At 39.5% G+C, this 21199-nt stretch overlaps 1 protein-coding gene across 1 annotated transcript in view; it reads right to left on the reverse strand.

Moving 5' to 3' along the window:
* Nucleotides 1–21199, reverse strand: part of ATRN (attractin) — a 184712-nt gene that overhangs the window by 63771 nt on the left and 99742 nt on the right. Inside the window, exons 15-21 of the mRNA XM_052650648.1 lie at nucleotides 19773–19963; nucleotides 17645–17864; nucleotides 15172–15357; nucleotides 14402–14635; nucleotides 6064–6201; nucleotides 2902–2995; nucleotides 1448–1500 (exon numbers count right to left, since the gene is read on the reverse strand). Coding sequence (XP_052506608.1) covers nucleotides 1448–1500; nucleotides 2902–2995; nucleotides 6064–6201; nucleotides 14402–14635; nucleotides 15172–15357; nucleotides 17645–17864; nucleotides 19773–19963 — 1116 coding nt within the window. The remainder of the gene's footprint in view (nucleotides 1–1447; nucleotides 1501–2901; nucleotides 2996–6063; nucleotides 6202–14401; nucleotides 14636–15171; nucleotides 15358–17644; nucleotides 17865–19772; nucleotides 19964–21199) is intronic.

The following is a 21199-nucleotide window of genomic DNA, read 5'->3' on the forward strand; positions in this document are numbered from 1 at the left end:
ATCCTGAACTCCCCTCCCACCTCCCTCCCCATACCATCCCTCTGGGTCATCCCAGTGCACTAGCACCAAGCATCCTGTATCCTTTTCAACTATATCTGGTGGGTCCAGGTTGTGTCTGTGTGTGTGTGTCTGTGTGTGTCTGTGTGTGTGTGTACTTTAACCAAAAAGATCCTTTTCAACTATATCTGGTGGGGCCAAGTTGTGTGTGTGTGTGTGTGTGTGTGTGTGTGTGTGCGCCAAGTTGTGTGTGTGTGTGCGCGCGCACGCACGTGTACTTTAACCAAGAAGACACAGCACAACAGACTGAATGCAGAAGCAGATATAAGAATCCAGTTTACTTCTATTAAGCTGCAGTATTGGCTTTTGATTTCAATAATACTAGGGGTATATCTCATTGTGGTTTTAACACACATATCCCAAATGTCAAATAATGTTACCCATTTTTTCATGTGCTTATTGGCAATTCATTTATCTTCTTTGGTGAAATGTCTTTCAAATCTTTGCCTGTTTTTAACTGACACTGTCCTCTTATTCAGTTGTAGGAGTTCTTTATATATTCTGAATATAAATTCTTAATCAAAGATATGCTTTGTAAACATTTTTCTTAGTCTGTAGGTTGTTTTTAGTTGTTTAGTTTTTAAATGGCATTTCTTAAAAAACAGGTTTTAAATTTTTGTAAGTCCCCAATAAAATTTTTTTTCTTTTATGAATTGTGATTATGGAATCATACTGAAAAACTCTTTCCCATATGCAAGGTCATGAAGTTTTCTGTTGTTTTTTTCTAGAGAAAACACATTTATTAAGTTCTAGGTGGATGTGAATTTTGAAGGGATGCTATTTAAACCCAGATGGTATGGGTATACAATCACAGTAGAATATGAAAACATTAGCTCACTTTTCTCTGGTTCATAATCTGTCCTAGTATGTAGATTCTCATATAGGAAGAAAATGCATTTATCCACAAGGATCTGGTTTACCGTGCATTGTTAGTCATTAGACATTTTATTTTACATATTAATTCCTAAAGAGGTGGTTAACACAAATCAGTTTCAGAGAGAATGATAACTTCAACTGTATTTTTAGAATTCTGTTTTTGATCAATCCTAAAATATGAAATATGATGACCCCCAAGCAGATAATGGCAAATGAAATAAGGTTTCAAGAGAATACAAATAAGGAAAGCCAGAGATGTTTATCTCTGTACTCTTCCCTGATAACTGCTACAGACATATTAATATAAACCACAACCAGACTTAAAGCAGCTTAAAATAGTGTTCACATATAAATTAAATTTAGTAGAATAGGACACATCAAATTAAGAGCCACTTCCATGGGTGATTACTATATTTCTATAGCACTTACCATTCTCAAACCATATTAAAGAAAATAATGAAATTTTATTGAATTACTTTCCTTCTAGACAAAGAAGAACTGCAAAAACACTTACAATAACACGTTCCTTTGAGAGGGTTTCCTTGGTATCGATTTTCTACCTCACATCTAGGGGATAAAATGAAGATTATTTTCTATTGTTATCTACATTCAATAGTGAATCTACATTCACTTTAAAATCAAGCAGGTCCTTTTATATAAACCATACTTTTTGAGTCAGTACAATTACATTCTTCACTGTTGCTCAAATCAGATAGACTAACAAGAGTCTGCATTCATTTTCAATGTCGACTGCCCAGCAGTTCACACCACTAACAACCAATAAACATTTGCTAAAGCATATAACATAAATTCAAATAAAATAAAGTTTAGATCCTATTTTTTTATCATGAAAACACATTTTCACTTTTGTATGGACAAATATTCTAAAAGTGCAGTTAAAGCATTTTTCAAATCTATTTACCTGTGGTTAGTTGCTAATAAAGTTGTAAGCTTTTATCCATCTTGGAATGTGTATGTGTGGATAAGACTGTGACAAAGGCAAACTGTTTAGATGAGACTATGCCAAAAGATGTAAATACTGGCTGAGTTAAAGAAAGGCTACCTTACATATGTTTTTCTCCTAGGGCCATCTAGCTCTCAGTTTTTATAACTGCAATAAAATCAGAGCTGTTATTGAAAAATAAATACATAAAAATAATGTTTTGATACTATTAAACATTTCTCTCAAGTCTCTGCTTGAGAGAATGAGTGAAACTAGAACTTGTTTCATGAGGTTTTCTGGTGGGGCAGAGAGAAACTGAGGAACAATCTCTCGTTTCAACTCACCAGGACACTAAAAATAATTATCACTAAAAACAACTGACTATTGATAGATGGGGGAAATGGGGCTTAACACAGTTAAGTGATTTGCTTCCACAGTACCCTAGTCAATTGGAGGCACAGCCAGGGCTGAATCTCCAAATCTGCCTGATGCTATTTGCATCTTCGTGGATGGGGAGCCCAAACTCTTCCCTGAATAATGTTTGATATACATCACTAAGGAAAATGCTAGAACAGGGAGGGATGTTTTGAAAGCAAGAGGAACTCTCTACAATTAAACAACCAAAATGCTAAATAAAATCTTGTCCTGGAATACCAGTTCTTCCACCTTTATCTTTTAAGAAAATCTCCTGACATGACAAAAATAGAGCCTTTACTGAAAGACTAATCCACATCAGCAACCCAGGAATTGTCAGTGTCACTCAAACATAAAAATGTGATTTAAAGAGCCATTAAGGAATTACTGCTAAACTGACAACCTCCTCAGTATGGAGGGTGACTAAATGAGACCTATCTGAAGCAGAAAGGGGAAAATTTCAAATCAATCAACTTGAGGATTCCTTAGAGCTCATGGAAACAAGGCCCAGGGAAGAGGGTGGCTCTTGGGGTTCAGGCAGTTTCACAGCCCCTTCACACTCCCTGGTGAGGTGTGGATGGTGCCAGGAGTCCCAGAAGTGTGGTACTTACAGTTGACATTCATCCCCCTTGACGCCCTTGGTGGTGCAGAAGCACTTGCCCGTGTTGGTATTGCATAGCGACGCATGCCCATTGCACCTGCATGCTGGGGAGAAGGAAAAGGAAGGGGTGGTTACAACTGGCTTAAAAGATAACCACTATCAGGCTTTCCTCAAAACAAGTAATTCTGTCTGAATTGGATTCAACTGGAAAGATAGGTAAAATAAAAGCATTCATTTAATAGGTAAAATTCTTTTTTTTCAAGCTGGTGATTTATCTCAAATAATGTCAGAGCCAACATTAAAGGAGTCAAAGTCACCAGTCAGGATGAAAGAGAACATCGGTGTCCACTGCCATTTGAGGCCGTGCCTCTCTGGGATGTAACAGACTCTGCTCCGATTCTATCACGATTCTTTCATCTACTCAATAAACATTTCTGAAGCATCTTCAGTGTGGGCACACAGACACAATCTCTGTCCCCATAGAGACCTCTGAGCAATGACTGCTCCCCACAGGGAGGGTTGGTCTGGCTAGGCTCTGCCAATGGCCACATTTCAAATCATACCAGGGCTCAGAGCTGAGAGAGGATTCCAATGGCAGGTCATGTTTCAGAGACCTTCCAGGACTCAGCACCCTTGCCTGCCTTCTTCTTAGCCTTCAGAGCAAACGACTCTTGTCATCGCCCTCCTCTAGCCACCTCTCATCTCCACCTTTCATCCAACATCTGCGTGTGACCGATGACAAACTTTTTACTCCAGCTGAAATAAATGACCTTTTCCCTCAATAGCTTTTCACTCAACAACCTGTTTTTCTGTGAATAAATTAAAAGTATTAGGCTAGAGATACATATACTTTTAAAATAAATCCCATGGAGAAAAATATCACCCAAAGAAACCTATGGGTGAAGAAAATTTATGTTGCAGTGGTGAAATGCAGTGGTGAAGAAAATTTATGTTGCAGTGAGAAACACAAGGGTTCAACTCTGGGTTCTGCTGAGGATGGAGAGAGGTGCAATGTATTAACAAAAGCAAAGGCCTATCTATGGTCAATCTGCCCAGGTTTGAATTCAGGCCCCTCCATTAGGTCCTTTTCTAAGTCGGCTTCCTCAGTCATGTGATGGGGATAATAATAATGCCTATCCTGTAGGATTTTAGGGAGGATTAAATGATATAATACATCAATGAAATACAGTAAGCATTCAAAAAATCATCACTGTTATCTAAAGATTAAGGACTATACAGTTCTAAGAAGAAAACATTAAAGACTTGGTGCCGCTTATAGTATTTTTAAATTATGCTTTCTGTTATAGATTGCGACTCTGAAAAATAAAGCTAGCTCTATATCCTGGAAACGGCTTCCGAGATGGCTCAATGGTAAAGAATCCACCTGCTAATGCAGGAGACACAGGTTCAATCCCTGGGTCAGGAAGATCCCCTGGAGAAGGAAATGGCAACCCACTCCAGTATTCTTGCCTGGGAAATTCCATGGACAAAAGAGCCTAGCTTAGGAGGCTACATGATCCATAGGGTTGCAAATAGCTGGACATGACTTAGCAACTAAACAACAACAACAGTAAGTTCTGGACAACTGCACTCTAGCCCTACAAATGCCCCAGAGGAGAATATAACTTTTTAAGGAAACAGTTGAACATAACAGGGATGACGGCACCCTCATTACAGTGGTACAACCACTAAAGTCACGTTTCCTGAATGTGGTTCTCAGAATGGCCAAATCTCACAGTGAGAGCTTGGTCGGGCTACTCTACCCTCGGGAGAATAAAAGCACTGTTGTCTCAGGGGGCTGCCAGCACAATGCCTTGTATCAATATGTATCAATCATTCTAAAATGTCAGCTACTCTTGATTACTAACTAAGGGATGAAATCTATTCACAAGGAATAAAAAAGTATTTTTACTGAATCTTTTAATCTGAGCTTTACATAAGAATGATAAGAAATGACATCTGAAGAGTAATAATGATTGTTCACATCTACCTGTCATGTCCTGCTGACTGCTTTCATTTCAACAACCACCTACTATCCCCATTTTACAGATGAGGAAAATGAATCCCAGAGAGGTTCCACTAGGACACTAGCTCTCTTCTAACTGCTCTGGAATCAGATTTTCAAGGGCCATGCTAAGGAGTTTGGAGGTGGGACTTGGGGAGCAGTTCGCGATTTTCCTTTCTTACTTATTTTTTTCCTCAGATCTGATGGGTCTTTCCACTGAAAACTAGAACAAACCAAAAAGTAGTTTATTGGTATCACTTGTTATTTTAAAAAACATAATTTGTGTGCTAACAATAAGTGTCCTTTTGCTTACAGGAATCCATCTGACATGTATGGGGAGACACGGGGCTACTTAAATCTTTAAAAATACTGAAGTATTGAGGAGTCTAGCTCCTGGTTAAAAATCTACATGTGACTTTTGAGGCTCAACCATAGGCAACGATAAAGGTTTTCTCTGGTGGGCCTTACAGGGAAAGCTGCCTTCCCCACACTAGCCTGGCTGGAGCTCTCTAGTGGAGTTGAGTCAAGGGCTCAGGCCCCCTGGCCAGCCCCTCTCTATCACATATTTGCATTCCTAGCTCAGGTGCCTTCACTCTTAGGTCTCTGTATCTGAGGCCTCAGGCAGAGGTCTTCTTCAGGCACCTCTGCTGAGCCTCCACATGGAGGAGGAGGGGAACCTCAAAGAGGCTTTACCCACTCTCCATCCCAGGTACTTCTTCACTCCTACTAGCCTTTCCCCCCACCATCTCTCCACTCCAGGGTCCTCAAAAGGCTTTCGCTGGACCTTTAGTTCAGGGCCCCCTCAATGGCATGTTGACCCCCAAGGCTATGCTAATTCATTTGATGCTCAAACAGCACACCATTCCAAGAAGGAAAGTAGAACAAGGGGAGTCAGTGCTCTCTCAGTGTAAGCCTTTTGCTTCCATCATCACAGCAACTGATTAAAGGTTTTAACTCCTTCATTTTTGACTAGATGCTTTAATATCTACTCTGACACTAGGCAGCTCTGCTCTCTCTCTTCCAGCTCAGCTGACCTCCTGACAAGTGTAACTTAAGAAAGGCATTATCTGAAACCAAGTGGCTTTCTTCCTTCAAGATAATCAAGACAAACAGACACATCATGTGCCACTTGGTTTGCAATCAGTGACCCTGAAAAATTTGACTTACGTTGACATTTTCCCCCGTTGGTTGGATCACCATAGAAGCCAGATATGCAGGTCTCACAGTGCTTGCCCGTGGTCAGGTTCTCACACTTCTCACAGATACTCTGATTAACGCATTTGCTGTGGCCATTGCACTGGCAAGCTAAAAAAAAGAATTTTAAGGGGCATGTCCTATGGTAGAGCTGGGTGGAATACATTCCACAAGATTTGTTTGTAACCATCTATGTTTCTTATTGCCTCTAAAAACAATAATCAAAACTACCAAAACTTAGTTTGAGAAATAAGATCAAAACATCAGAAAAGAGCTAGTTCAGGAAAATCAGAAATATAAAAGTTCATAGCCATTAAAAAAAGTTTTTGTTGTTATTCACTTAAAAATAATACATGCTCATGATAGTAAATTAGAAAAATACAGGAATTAGAAAAAAATCATATACAATTTCACCACCCAGAGATCACTGTCCAGTTTTGGAATCTTTCCTTCCAGTATTTTTTTCTATACAGTTTACACAGCTGTGTTTATATTAATATTCAATTTTGACTTTTTAAAATGTAGATCACAATTATTTTACATTATTTCATCTAACATAAAGAAATTTAAATGGTAGAATAATTTTTATGAAGCCAAACAGCTACTTAACCATTTCCTTACATTCTGATAGTTTGCTTTCAACTTTTCATTTTAGAAAAATAACCATCTTTATAAGTAAACATTTTTATAAGTGGAATTACTGATTCTTGATGCATACAGGACTTCACAACTAGAAAGAAATATGGCGCGTGGACCTGTCAGGGCTGCTCAGGACAACTGTGCACGGCAGAGTTCAGGTGGGGCCACTTATGTAGTGTACAATCTATAAGCAGGCCTGTCTTCTCTTCAGCTCTACTGAGATATAACTGACATGGAATATTGTATAAATCGCAAGTGCACACTTAAAGTACACAATGTGTTAATTTGATAAAAACACTGAACAAATGCTTCTCTCTCTCTTCCCCTTCAAATTTCACTGAAAGTATAGAAGAAACGCAAAAGCAAGGGTTTGGGATAAGAGGAAAAAGTGCTGTAAGAAGTAGAATGGGATACTTCTGAAGCACTGAATTTCTAGAAGTATTCAGAATACCCCAAGTGGAAGGGCCGTTAGCACAACCATGAACATGCCAAACATATCCAGACACCTGGTCTGATGCTCCTTTCTCCCTTCATTGAGGGAGGAACAGAGACCATTCATCCACAGCGAGGGCAAAACAGAGTTGGAGAGTCCTGGTACTAGCTAGCCAGCCTTTCCCTTGGGACATCACACCACACCTTCACAACAGCTCAGTATACCCAGTATTCATAAGCCTACACATTCAGTTAAAAATACAAATCAACCTTGAGGGATCACTAGTCTGAGAAAATTACCAAGCTAAAGGCATCACCAAGATCAACACGTGGAACAACTAATTCTGAAGGAAGGATTAGTGCAAGAAATTAAAGAGAATGAAAAATATTAACTTTAGTAAATTCAGGGAGGCTTGAGGGATTACTGCATTCATAAAATAAGAAAGTAAGCTCTGAAAAAACTTCACAATATTTAGAAACTTTGCGAAAAGAAAAGGATAAAATAAAACCAGACACAAAACAAAAACCATTCAAAAGGCTAAATAGGAAAACACATATAGCTAAAAGCTGCCTACAAGAAAATAATATGAACAGCTGTATGCCAAAAATTTGACCATTTAGATGAAATAGAAAAATTCCTATAAAATACAGGCTGCCCAAACTGACTGAAGCAGAAACAGAAATCTGCCTGTATTATACTTTACTTATTATACTTTACTTACCTACTAAGTAAAGAGATTGGATGAATAATCAAAAATCTTCCCACAAAGAAAAATCCGAGCCCAGATGACTTCACTGGTAAATTCTATCAACACTTGAAGAAGAATTAATACCAACCTTTTTTGCAAATTCTTTCACTAAACGCAAGAGGAGGGAATACTTCCCACCTTGCTCTAAGAAGTCAGTACTACCCTGGTACCAAAATCAGACAGGCATCACAAGAAAGAAAACTATAGAACAGACCTATATCCTATATGAAAACAGACACAAAACACCCAACTAGAAAGCTGAATCCATGTCAACGCACTGCAAAAACCACTACAATACTGCAAAGCAACTAGCCTCCAATTAAAATAAATTAATTTAAAAAGCCCTGAATCCAGCAACACAGTAAAAAGAACCATACATCGTAAGCAAATGGGTTTTATTCCAGAGATGAAAGGCTGGTTTAATATCCTTAAATCAATTAGTATAACGTATAGTATTAATAAACTTAAGAATAAAACCACATATTATCAAGATATAGAAAAAGTATGTGACAAAATTCAGCACCCAATCAAAGTCCTCAAAAAGCCAGGAAGAGAAGGGAAATTTCTCAACTTGAGAAAGGACATGTATGAAAAAACTAAGGCCAATATCATATATAATGGAAAAAGACTGAATTCATTCTCCCTAAGATCAGGAACAAGACAATGATGTCCATTCTCACACTTTTATTCAATATTGTACTGCAGTTTCTTGTCAGGCCAAATAGTCCTCCAAAACACATTTTTTTAAAGAAGGTGTCCAGATAGGAAAGGAAAAAGTAAAACTGTCTTTTTTAGCAGACAATGAAATCCCTGTATAAAGAAAAGCCTAATCAACTAAAGAAATAGTAGAAATAATAGTTTAGCATGGTTGCACGATACAAGATCAACAAATAGAAATCAACTCTATTTCTAAATATATACTAACAATGAACAATCAAAAAACAAAATTAAGATAATTCAATTCACAATACCTTGAAGCAGTGTAAAATACTTTGCATAGTAAATTTAACAAAATAAGCATAACATATAAACACTGAAAATTATAAAACACTGTTGAAAGAGAATAAAAAACTAAAGAAATAGAAAGATTCCAGGTTTATAAACTAGAAGGCTTAATACTGTTAAAAAGGTATGTGTGTGCTAAGTCAAAAAACGAAGATCATGGGATCTCGACCCATCATTTCATGGCAAATAGATGGAGAAACAATGGAAACAGTGACAGACTTTATTTTCTTGGGCTCCAAAATCACTGTGGATAGTGACTGCAGCCATGAAATTAAAAGATGCTGCCTCCTTGGAAGAAAAGCAATGATAAACCTAGACAGTATATTAAAAAGCAAAGACATTACTTTTCCAACAAAGGTCCATATAGTCAAAGCTACGGTTTTTCCAGTAGTCATGTACAGATGCGAGAGTTGAACCATAAATAAGGCTGAGCGCCGAAGAACTGATGCTTCTGAATTGTGGGTTGGAGAAAACTTTATAGAGTCCCTTGCCTTGGACAGCAAGGAATCAAACCAGTCAATCCTAAAGGAAATCAACTCTGAATATTCATTAGAAAGACTCATGCTGAAGCTGAAGCTCCAATACTTTGGCCACCTGATGTGAAGAGCTGACTCATTAGAAAAGACCCTGAGGCTGGGAAAGATTGAAGGCACAAGGAGAAGGGGATGGCAGAGGATGAGATGGTAAGACAGCGTCACTGACTCAATGGACATAAGTTTGAGCAAACTCTGGGAGATGGTGAAGGACAGGGAAACCTGGTGTGCTGCAGTCCCTGGGTCACAAAGAGTCGGATACGACAGAGCAAGGGAAGGAACAACAAAGCATGCTAAGTCGCTTTAGTAGTGCCCAACTCTGTGCAACCCTATGGACTGTAGCCCACCAGGCTGCTCTGTTCATGGGATTCTCCAGGCAAGAATACTGGAGTGGGTTGCCGTGCCTTCCTCCACGGGATCTTCCCGACTCAGGGGTCAAATCTCTCTCTTAGGTCTCTTGCATTGGCAGGTGGGTTCTTTACCACTAGCACCAGCTGGGAAGCCCCATTAGGATGGCAATAGACTCCCAAATGGTCTATAGATTCAATGCAATCTCTTATGAAATATCAGCTGGCTTTTTGTTGATGTTACTGAAACTCACAAATTCATCCTAAAATTCATATGGAAATTCAAGGAACCTAAAATAGCCATGACCATTTAGAAAAATAAGAACAAAATTGGAGGACTTAGGCTTCCCAATTTCAAAACTTACTACACTTACTACAAAGCTATAGAAATCAAGAGTGTGATACTAGAATAAGGACAGACATATGGTCAATGGAACAGAAATGAGAGTTCAGAAATAACTTCTTACATTCAACTGATTTTCAAAAAATGTGCTCCCAAAATTCAACAGTACACAAATGTACTCCCAAAATTCAACAGTAAAAAATTGTCTTTTCAGCAAATGTTCCAAAAACAACTAGCTAACCCCATGTAAAAATATAAGTAAAAAAAAAAAAAAAGATAAGTTTGGATGCCAACTTCACATCAGATACAAAAATTAACTCAAAATGAATTATGGACCTAAATACAAAGAGATAAATCTATGTAACTTTAAAAAGAAAATATAGGAGTAAACTTTTGTGATTTGGGGTTAGTTAGGCACTGATTCTTTTATACAATACCAAAAGCACACATAGGGTAAAAGAATACTTTTGTAGTTCAAAAGACACCATCAAGAAAGTAAAAGGAAACCCCATGGAATGGGAGAAAATATCTGCAAACTATATATCCAATAAGGGGCTTGTATCTGGATTCACAAAGAACTCCTGTAGGTCAACAGTAAAATGATAATGCAATTTTTAAAACTGGGCAAAGAATTTGAATAGTTCTCCAAAGAAGACATACAAATGGTGAACAGGATGCTCAACTTCATTAGTCATTAAAGAGAAAGAGAACTCGCTCAGCCGCGTCTGACTCTTTGCGACCCCATGGACTGTAGCCTACCAGGCTCCTCCATCCATGGGATTCTCCAGGCAAGAGTAGTGGAATGGGTTGCCATTTCCTTCTCCAGGGGATCTTCTGGGCCCAGGGATTGAACCCAGGTCTCCTGCATTGCAGGCAGACGCTTTACCATCTGAGTCATTAGGGAAATGCATATCAAAATCAGAGCTTGCCAAGTGGTCCAGTGGTTAAGAATCCCCCTGCCAATGCAGTGGACACAGGTTCAACCCCTGGTGAGGGAAGATCCTACATGCAGCAGGGCAACTAAGACTATGCATGGCTACTGAAGCCCACATGCCTAGAGCCTCTGCTCTGCAACAAATGAAGCCCCCACAATGAGAACCTCGTGCACCCCAAAGAAGAGTAGCCCCTGCTGACAACTAGAAGCCCACGTGTAGCAACAAAGACACAGTACATCCAAAACAAAACAAAACAAAAAAACACTGTGACATGCCATTTCTCATATTCTCATACACTAGAACAGCTACAATCAAACAAGTGTGATGAGGATGTGGGGAAACCTGAACCTTTCTAACATTGCTAGTGAGAATGAAAAATGGTACAGCTACTTTGTAAACCTTTGAACCCATCATTCCCCAATTTTGTCCCTGGTCCTAGGCAATCACTAATCTATTTATTGTCTCTAAATATCTGCCCTTTTTTGGGCATTCCATATAAGTAATATGGGCTTTCCTGGTGGCTCAGATGGTAAAGAATCTGCCTGCAATACAGGAGGTGCAAAAGACTCAGGTTCGATTCCTGGGTCAGGAAGATTCCCCCAGAGGATGAAATCACAACCCACTCCAATATTCTTGTCTGGAAAATTCCATGGACAGAGGAGCCTGGTGGGCTACAGTCCATGGGTCCCAAAGAAGTGGACATGACTGAGCAACTAACACTTTCACTAAGTAACTTTCCTTATAGAAGTCTTCATAAACAGGCCAGTAGTAAGGGGCACTGTCTGGCAGGATTTCAGAGAAACTCTTATCCACTAATTTCTTGGGAGTCTTTGCACCTGCCAGAAAGTGAAAAGGAAAGTGAAGTCGCTCAGTCGTGTCTGATTCTTTGCGACTCCATAGACTGTAGCCCACCAGGCTCCTCTGTCCATGGGATTTTCCAGGCAAGAGTACTGGAGTGGGTTGCCTTTTCCTTTTCCAGGAGATCTTCCTGACCCAGGGAATGAACCAGGTCTCCTGCATTGTAGGCAGATGCTTTACCATCTGAGCTATCAGGGAAGCCCACAGTTTCTCCCAATTGTTCTGGCAGCCCATCAGTTATTTTGTGCATTTACTGAAGTTTGAATCAAAGGCCACTTTCTCTGGGTTGGTTTCCAAGGCAGCTACCCCAGCAGATCAAGGCTCAAGTTTTACATCAACTCAAAGTTGATTCCTTCTTGCATCAACCACTGGGAGTGATAGAAATGAGGAAGGACTGGGAGAAGGGAAGAGAGGGAAGGAGTGGAGAGAAGGGAAAAAGGAGGGAAGGAAGGAGAGAGGGAGGTAGATATGCAGGCTGAATTTTTCCTTTTTTCTGCTTGTCAAAGGAAAGAGGTTTTCCTTCTCCCTATTCTTAGAGCATTTCAGTATGAAAATTTGCATTTAAAAAACCTCTGATCCCTTTGAAACATATGTGTTAGTCGCTCAGTTGTGCCCAACTCTTTGCGACCCCATGGACTGCAGCCCACCAGGCTCCTGTGTCCAAGAGATTTTCCAGGCAAAGATACTGCAGTGGGTTGCTTTAAAACTTAAATAAGCCATAAGTCAGCATTACAAAGCAGACACGGTTTTTGTTAAGGGCTTAAGAGCCATCTCTTTGAAATGTAAACATCAAGCAAGCCAGCCACCCTACCCTCTCTCTGTGGGAATGGGTCCAAACTATAACCATCTCCTTGCATTAAAGATACAAGTTTGTTTTCCTTTTTGTTTTTTTCCTTTGGGTAAAGGCAATTAACTAACATAGGTGGCCACCCCAATTACCAGGTAAATTCACAATAAACTAGGAAAGAATGTAGAGCAAACAGTGGTGTCAAATCCTCTCACACAAAGACAAGTTACTTTCGTTTTGAGGACAAGTACAGAATGGACTGTATACGCTGGGATATTTAAAAGGATGGGATTTCTCTCTGTTGTATCTCATTAGTGGACTGCTGAAATGTGCACTACGCTTTGGTTTAATGCTTACTCAGTAACAAAACTTTCTTTCCTACATCTGTGGAGAGGAATTTCTGGCTTGGCAGGAGATTTTATTTTTAATTTTTCCCCTAACAATCATCACATTGTATTTTTAAGTAAAAAAGAAAACTGCAGAACAATATATCATATGCATAGTATATTTCACAGTATTTTTTATTTAAAAAACTATAGATCTAAAGGTACCTGTATTACTGTTAAAAGTTTTTCCTTCTATGAAGAACTAGAGATGAGGAAATGCCGGGCTGGATGAAAGACAAGATGGAAATCAAGACTGCCAGGAGAAATATCAATAACCTGATACACAGATGACACGACCCTTATGACAGAAAGCGAAGAGGTACTAAAGAGCCTCTTGATGAAAGTGAAAGAGGAGAGTGAAAAAATTGGCTTAAAACTCAACATTCAAAAAACTAAGATCATGGCATCTGGTCCCACCAATTCATGGCAAATAGATGAGGAAACAATGGACAGTGACAGATATTATTTTCTTGGGCTCCAAAATTACTGTGGATAGTGACTGCAGCCATGAAATTAAAAAGACGCTTGCTCCTTGGAAGAAAAGCTATGACCAACCTAGACAGCATATTAAAAAGCAGAGACATTACTTTACTGACAAAGGTCTGGATAGTCAAAGCTATGGTCTTTCCAGCAGTTATGTATGGATGTGAGAGTTAGACCATAAAGAAGGTTGAGCACCGAAGAATTGATGCTTTTGAACTGTGGTGTTGGAAAAGACTCTTGAGTCCCTTGGACAGCAAGGAGATCAAACCAGTCAATTCTAAAAGAAATCAGTCCTGAATATTCATTGGAAGGACTGATGCTGAAGCTGAAGCTCCTAGAAAAGACCCTGATGCTGGAAAAGATTGAAGGCAGGAGGAGAAGGGGATGACAGAGGATGAGATGGTTGGATGGAATTACCAACTCGATGGACATGACTTTGAGCAAGCTCTGGGAGTTGGTGATGGACAGGGAAGCCTGGAATGCTGCAGTCCCTGGGGTTGCAAAGAGTCGGACACAACTAAGCAACTGAACTGAGCTGAGAGATGAGGAATTACAGTTTTTATTTTATCTACATCTGTAATAGCTAATTTTTATAATGAACACATTTCATTACTTTTATAATGAAAGTTAGCAAAACAACTGAAAATTCTTGGTATTTTCATTAATTGACATTAAAAATATTTTTCACAGGAAACAAACAGTTTCTTAAACGATCTTTTTTTCCCCTGAAAGAAATCCATATAAATAATGTAGCTTTCAAGGCTTTATTCTTCGTAAGTAGGTAGTGAGATTTGGGACACAGAACACATCTTACCTGGACAATGAATGAAAGACCAGTTATATCTGCTGTCCTCCAGACACATGCTGGAATTGAGAAGAGGCTGTGGGTAGGAATTTCCTGTAGGGCCCTGAGAAGGCATCTTCACTGGTCCTTTATAGGAGCCCTCTATGCATTTCCCTTTGCCCGTATTGCTAGGATCAGTGCACCAGCCACAGCCTGGTTGCTCCAAGCAGTGACTACAGGTACAGTAGCCTGAACAATTTTCAGCTGTAAAAAACATAAGTTACAATTTACTATCACATGTAGACTTAAATTCATAATGTGGATATTTAAATTATCTTTTTCTTTAACAGATGATTCAACTGTTAGTCAAAATTCCTATTGTATTGTGACTGTTCAAATGGTATAATAAAATTTTAAAGAGCCCAATATTTTGTCCAACCTATAATAGAGACGCCTCTCTTCTCTTGCAATCTTAGGATATCGGAGGCAGACTTTAGAGACCATCTCCTGGAAAGCACTTACTTTATGAATTAGGAGATAAAGATGTGGTGACATTCCATAGACTGGATAATATGACACTGAGATTCAGCAAGTTATTTCTGTACTCTGCGATCTATTCTACCATTGTTTACTTGTGTCCCTGTATTTGATTCTATATGCAGGTTCATATCAGGCAGTCTCTGGATAGACCTGAGCAGATGGTCAAGTCTGGTTTCATCCCTAGAAAGTTCAGAGGCTGACAGCACTGCCCTACACACAGTGTTGTCATCCACACTGCTTAGAGCTCACTTTTCACTCACGGGGGCAGCTGCTCATGGTATACCACTCCATACACTGGCCAAAAGGGAAGGAGGCCACGTAGGCATTGGAGTCCACGCACTGCTTCATGTTGCTGCACCACATGCACTCCGAGCTGCCGCTGGTACACTCCCCACAGGCTGTCCGCAAGGCACAAGGGGTCCGACACTGCTTGGCACTGTGGTTAGCTGGGAAGTAAACCCAAGAGAGACATTTAAAGCTCCCACCATGTCAGCTAAGGTCAAAGGCTTTGCAGTGTGTGTTGTGCCCACTAATGTGTCATGAAGTCAATTCAGTGGGTTACATTAAACGTAGAAGAAAACACAAAGCCCTAGGTCATCAAGTACTGGTTAGTCATGTATATTCATACGCTTGGAGGGAAAAACTGTTTTTATTTTCAAAGACAAGGACAGATATGAGGGAACAAGCTAATTTTTCCATAAGAGAAGGGGTTCTAATTTAGGAGACCCAAGATGAACTTCACAAGTTTTATAACCCACCTAAATATGCAATATTACATCTCTGTATATTCTAGGGAAAGAACCACAACATTCATTAACTTCACCAAAGCACCCAGGATCCAAAATGGCTGAAAAATTTCCCTACAGGAAGGTTAAATAAATATTAATGTGACTCCACAGTGATCTGAATTCTCTTCCACATCCCTGCATTCCTCACACAAATTATAATACCTTCCTAAAATGAGACATGATGTCAATGGAGTCCAGTCTTCCAAAAGCATCCACAAAATTCCAACTACTGCCTATCAGATCCCCTGCAGGAGGACAATGGTCAAGGGCTTGTCTGTGTGCTGCACATGCCACCCCATGCCTGTCTTTATGAAACCGAGATGTGCCTAGAGCAAAGCTTCAAGCCTGTGAAGCAACTCCAAGTGGAGGCTCCTTCAGCACTCTCCTGCAGCGTCATTGCGCTGAAGGTTTGCTTTTCCTTTCCTGTTGTTCAGCTGCTAAGTCCTATCCGACTCTTTGTTACCCTATGGACTGCAGCATACCAGGCTTTCCTGTCCTTCACTATTTCCTGTAGTTTGCTCAAATTCATGTCCACTGAGTCGATGATGCTATCGAACCATCTCTTTCTTTGCCACCCTCTTCTCCTACCCTCAATATTTCCCAGCATGAGGGTCTTTGCATCAAGTGGCCAAAGTACTGGAGCTTCAGCATCAGTCCTTCCAATGAAAATTCAGGATTTATTTCCTTTAGGATTGACTGCTTTGACCTCTCTGCTGTTCAAAGGACTCTCAAGAGTCTTCTCTAGCACCGCAATTAGAAAGCATCAGTTCTTTGGCACTCAGCCTTCTTTATGGTCCAACTCTCACATCTGTACATGACTAATGGAAAAACCATAGCTTTGACTATATGGATCATTGTCGGCAAAGTGGTGTCTCTGCTCTTTTTAATACACTGTCTAGGTTTGTCATTGCCTTCTTTCTAAGGAGCAAGTGTCTTCTAATTTCATGGCTGCAGTCACTGTTCAAAGTGATTCTGGAGTCCAAGAAAATAAAATCTGTCTCTGCTTCCACTTTTTCCCCTTCTATTTGCCATGAAGTGATGGGACTAGATGCCATGGTCTTAGTTTTTTTAATGTTGAATTTTAGGCCAGCTTTTTCATTCTCATCAAGGGGCTCTTTAGCTCCTCTTCACTTTCTGCCATTAGAGTGGTGTCATCTGCATATCTGAGTTTGTCAATATTTCTCCTGGCAATCTTAATTCCAGCTGGTGATTCATCCAGCCTGGCATTTCACATGATATACTCTGCATATAAGTTATATAAGTAGGATACAATATACAGTCTTGTTGTACTCCTTTCCCAGTTTTGAACCAATTAGTTGTTTCATGTCTGGTTCTGTTGCCTCTTCACCCACAGGACTACACCAATTATTTTTCTCCCCATTGACACTATCTTTCAGTATCCCTGCAGCGATCTGCTTGCTTTTCTGATTTTTTCTTTAGATTTTTTGTTCTATCTTCCACAGCATTTCTCTGCCAACACCTAGAAATCTGCCTTTTAGATCAATTCTCAATACTTTTTGTGGTTAACAAACCAATCAATCTCACTGTTAAATAACAATATTCTAATTAGAATATTGTTGTTTAGTTACTAAATTGTGTATGACTCTTGTGATCCCATGCACAGAGTTCTTCTGTCCATGGGATTTTCCAGGCAAGAATACTGGAGTGGGTTGCCATTTCTTCTCCAAGGGTCGAACCTGCATCTCCTGCACTGCAGGCAGATTCTTTATTACTGAGTCACCAGGAAAATGCTAGTTATTTTTGGTTTTGTTCATAGCTCATACTATTTCCTTCTGCTTTAAAAATTCTGCATTATCCTCTGCTACATATGCTTGAAATCAATACTCCACTTGTATTTTCATGAAAATTTCACAAGACTTTATTATGCCTCCTACAGTTTCTTTCAATGAATGTCCAGTAATGCATAATGCAACCATATACTTACCAGGCCTTTCACAGACACTACCATTGAGTGGATTGATGCAGGTTGCAGCCTTTAAGCCTCGAGTACTGGGTTCTGACAAGATCCCACAGAATCCAGCGTCACTGGGCTCAGATGGCATCCACTGTAGTGAACTATTTGTGAACGGGGACATATCTTCCCAGCACCAATAGGACACGTTGATCTTCCGAAGGCCAACCCATGGGGTTAAGGTGAGCTTGGACTGTAGGCAAAACAGACTATGAATATAATCAATGTCTTGACCAAAACTAGCTTCTAGATAAAAACTACTAAGTTACATGTATCCAAAGGACACAGGAAAACCTCCTTATCCCAAATCAGTCATGGTGGATTAGTGCAGACGTTTATTTTTATGTTACTTATCATTCCTGGCACTTTAATACGGCCATTTAAAAAGGATAGAAAAGACATCAAAGAAAGATGTCAGAGAAGACATCAAAATTTTCCCAGAGATTAACAGCAAAGTAATAATCAAGTTCCTAAATTTCTATACTCTATGACAAATGCTATGAACAGATAGCCACCCTCAAGCTGGTTGAAATGTCTATTTATACATGAAATACCGTATCAGTATGTATGAAACATTGGTTATATGCCTATTGTTATCTAAGCTTGTTTTGGGAGCTCTGGCTAGGTTAGATGATTGAAGATTCCCAAGTTCAGCTGGGGAGGCAGAGCATATGGGCCGTCAATAAATTTTATAGGGAATAATAAGTCAATGAATTCCTGGGAATTCATTCCTAGGAAAGTCTGTCTCTTGCTCTACTGAAATGTCCTTCTTGTTGCAGTTTTAAAAAAAATTTTGTGCAAAGTTTAGCCCAGAAATAAAAGATATTTTAACTTTTGCTAGTTACAAAACAAAATGTACAGTATTTCCATTCTGGGGAGGAAAAAATAAACATGAATATTGTGTGCTCAGTCACTCAGTCGTGTCCAACTCTTTGCGACCCCATGAACTGTAGCCCCTTAGGCTCCTTTGTCCATGGGATTTTCCAGGCAAGAATAATGGAGTGGGTTGCCATTTCCTTCTCCAGGGAAAATGCTTATTAAGAGACTTTAAAAATAGCAATAACAACACCACCCAAAAGTTGTTACTTTTAGTTGTAGTGAGTGATATTTATTTACTTATAGGGATAAAACTGATCTCTCCTAAGGCCCAGCTACAGCAATTCCTTCCCATTCAGTCTGCACCAGTTATGCAAACTTACCTGCAGCTCACCCCTCAATCTCCATATCTTTGATCAATGCACAGAGAGTCCAGCTTATTCCTTCTGTCTTCAGGAGTTACCTCTTTCTGTTTGTCAGCTTGCCTCTGTCCTAAAGGTTACAGCGCCCTTTCTTATTTTTCCAAACAAACCAGGGCTCTAAGTCTAGATTTATAGCTGTGGAAGCACCTTACTTTAGTTGTCTCTCAACCGTCAATCTGATCACAAGACTATGAATTGGTGAAAGAGCACTGTCTTGTGGGTATCAGTTAACTGAGGGTGGGACCACTGTTCTAGGACTCTGGACTGAAAAACACAAAATGTCATTGTTGTATATCAACTACAAGCTGCCCAAGAGCAGTGGATGGACAGGAAGAGAACTTGAGGCCTTTCTGTGCTCAGAAACTCTTAAAAAGAAGATGCCCTCTCCTTTTGAGCTAATTAGATCTAAGAAAGACCCATAGATGTCCATTTTTTAGGATAATTAACATTAAATCATATTATACACTGTAATAATCCCTGAAACCTGGCTTAATTCAACTCAGCTAATTAATAATGGCACCCGCCTCCCCCAACCCAGCAGAACCTAGGGATAAAACAGATACGAAATAATCTACAGATACCACAGGATATGTGCATATGCCAACATGTTACTATTCAATATACATATAACTATTAATATGTAATTTAATCAAATATGACTAATAAAAATGTGTTCGAAATTTGAAGATAAGAAAGAATATATAATATTGAAGGAAGAGAATTTGACAGTGCCATTCTACAGTCTATTACACTGCACTTACTAGCATTCCTCCTCCTGCCAAGCACGTCACAGGTAAGCTGCAGTTATGCTCTTTGTAGAAAGGTGGATACTAGAAACTTAAGTTCCAAGGATTTTAACTCACCATGCTCTGTGATGACTGCATGATTCGCAGCTGCTTAAGGACAAATTCTACCTTCTTCTGAGTTGTAAGAGAAGCCAAAAAGGCATTGTGGTTCCTGCAGGACAATTTTGCATTGTCATAAGTCTCCTTGGCAGTAGTAATTTTCAAACATGAGTTTCCAACCAAATGCCAGCCAATGCCACAGATATTTTCTTTATTAAAGAAGGGAGAGAAAACAAAGAGGTTTAGAAATCACACGAAACTACTTATATTACCACTCTGAACCACTGGAAATCTAAATAGTATTTTTGAGTTCAATTCTAGATACTTCATTTGGACGTGGTGAGTGTATGAGACATATTACCAAGGATTAAATACAGAATAAAAAGAATTTTTAAAATGTTTATCAGTCTTATTTCCTGGATCTCAAATGCATATGCTGAGGTCAATCTTCCCATGTCTTAGAGAAAAACATTTGTTTGACAAGTGTTAAACTTATAAACCATCTTTTGAAGAACAATTAGAAAGAAGACTAAAATTCTAAATATAAAGTAGAAAAATGAATATGCATTACTGAAAAGATGGGGTAGAAAACTGCAAGAACAGAAGTGAGTTGGTGAGTGAACAAGTCTACAAAAGACACACTGTTTTCACATCAAGTGGGAGGTAAACTCAAGTTATACAATACATCCCAAAAGTGAGACGGAAAGAGCCTTTTGGGGAAGTAAGCCAAACCAGGTAAGTTTGTATCTGCTCTTGTGACCTCCCTGATTCCACAAAAAGAGCTGCACAGAAGTTATACATGTTTCCTGGAAGACAGTGTATGAGCAAAGCAACTTCATTAGAACAACAGTACCCTGGAGTACCCTGTTCATCAGCAGCTAATGAGATGAAGGGAAAGTCACAGGAAAGGGATCATTTAAGAGCAGATAAAGACTAGCTCCTCAAAGTGTGGCATCAGTGTCACTGCTTGTTGAAATGCAGACCCTAGGGCCCCACCACAAATCTGTGCTAGATTCTGGCTTTTAGCAAGACCCCCAGGTACTCTGCTGTGTACTCAAGTTTGTGATGTAATAAGGTAAAGAACAAGAAGTCCACTCCAGCAAGCAGAATCAGGTACTTCCAAAGGACATTCAAGAGGGGCCCAGTAGAGCCCAGCTACCCTATACTTCTATTGTACAGAGTCACAGAAGACCACCTCCTGGACTTCCTGGCTAAGCAAATATATCATAGAGTTTCAGCCATGGCTGGTTGGCTTCAGGCTCACAACTCATCATCCTGAACCTCAGAAGTGCTATAAATTGGGCTATCTGGGGCTGGGGTCATTTCAGGAAGTGCTGCTGACAAGGGCATCTCTCCTTCCCTTCTTGTCAGAAGGTGCTGACAACCTGATCCCAATGGTCAATATGAAACACACTTCATGAAGTACCCAGCAGACTGGCCACTGA

The sequence above is a fragment of the Budorcas taxicolor genome, chromosome 13 (assembly GCF_023091745.1).
Source record: "Budorcas taxicolor isolate Tak-1 chromosome 13, Takin1.1, whole genome shotgun sequence".
Taxonomy (NCBI): Eukaryota; Metazoa; Chordata; class Mammalia; order Artiodactyla; family Bovidae; genus Budorcas; species Budorcas taxicolor.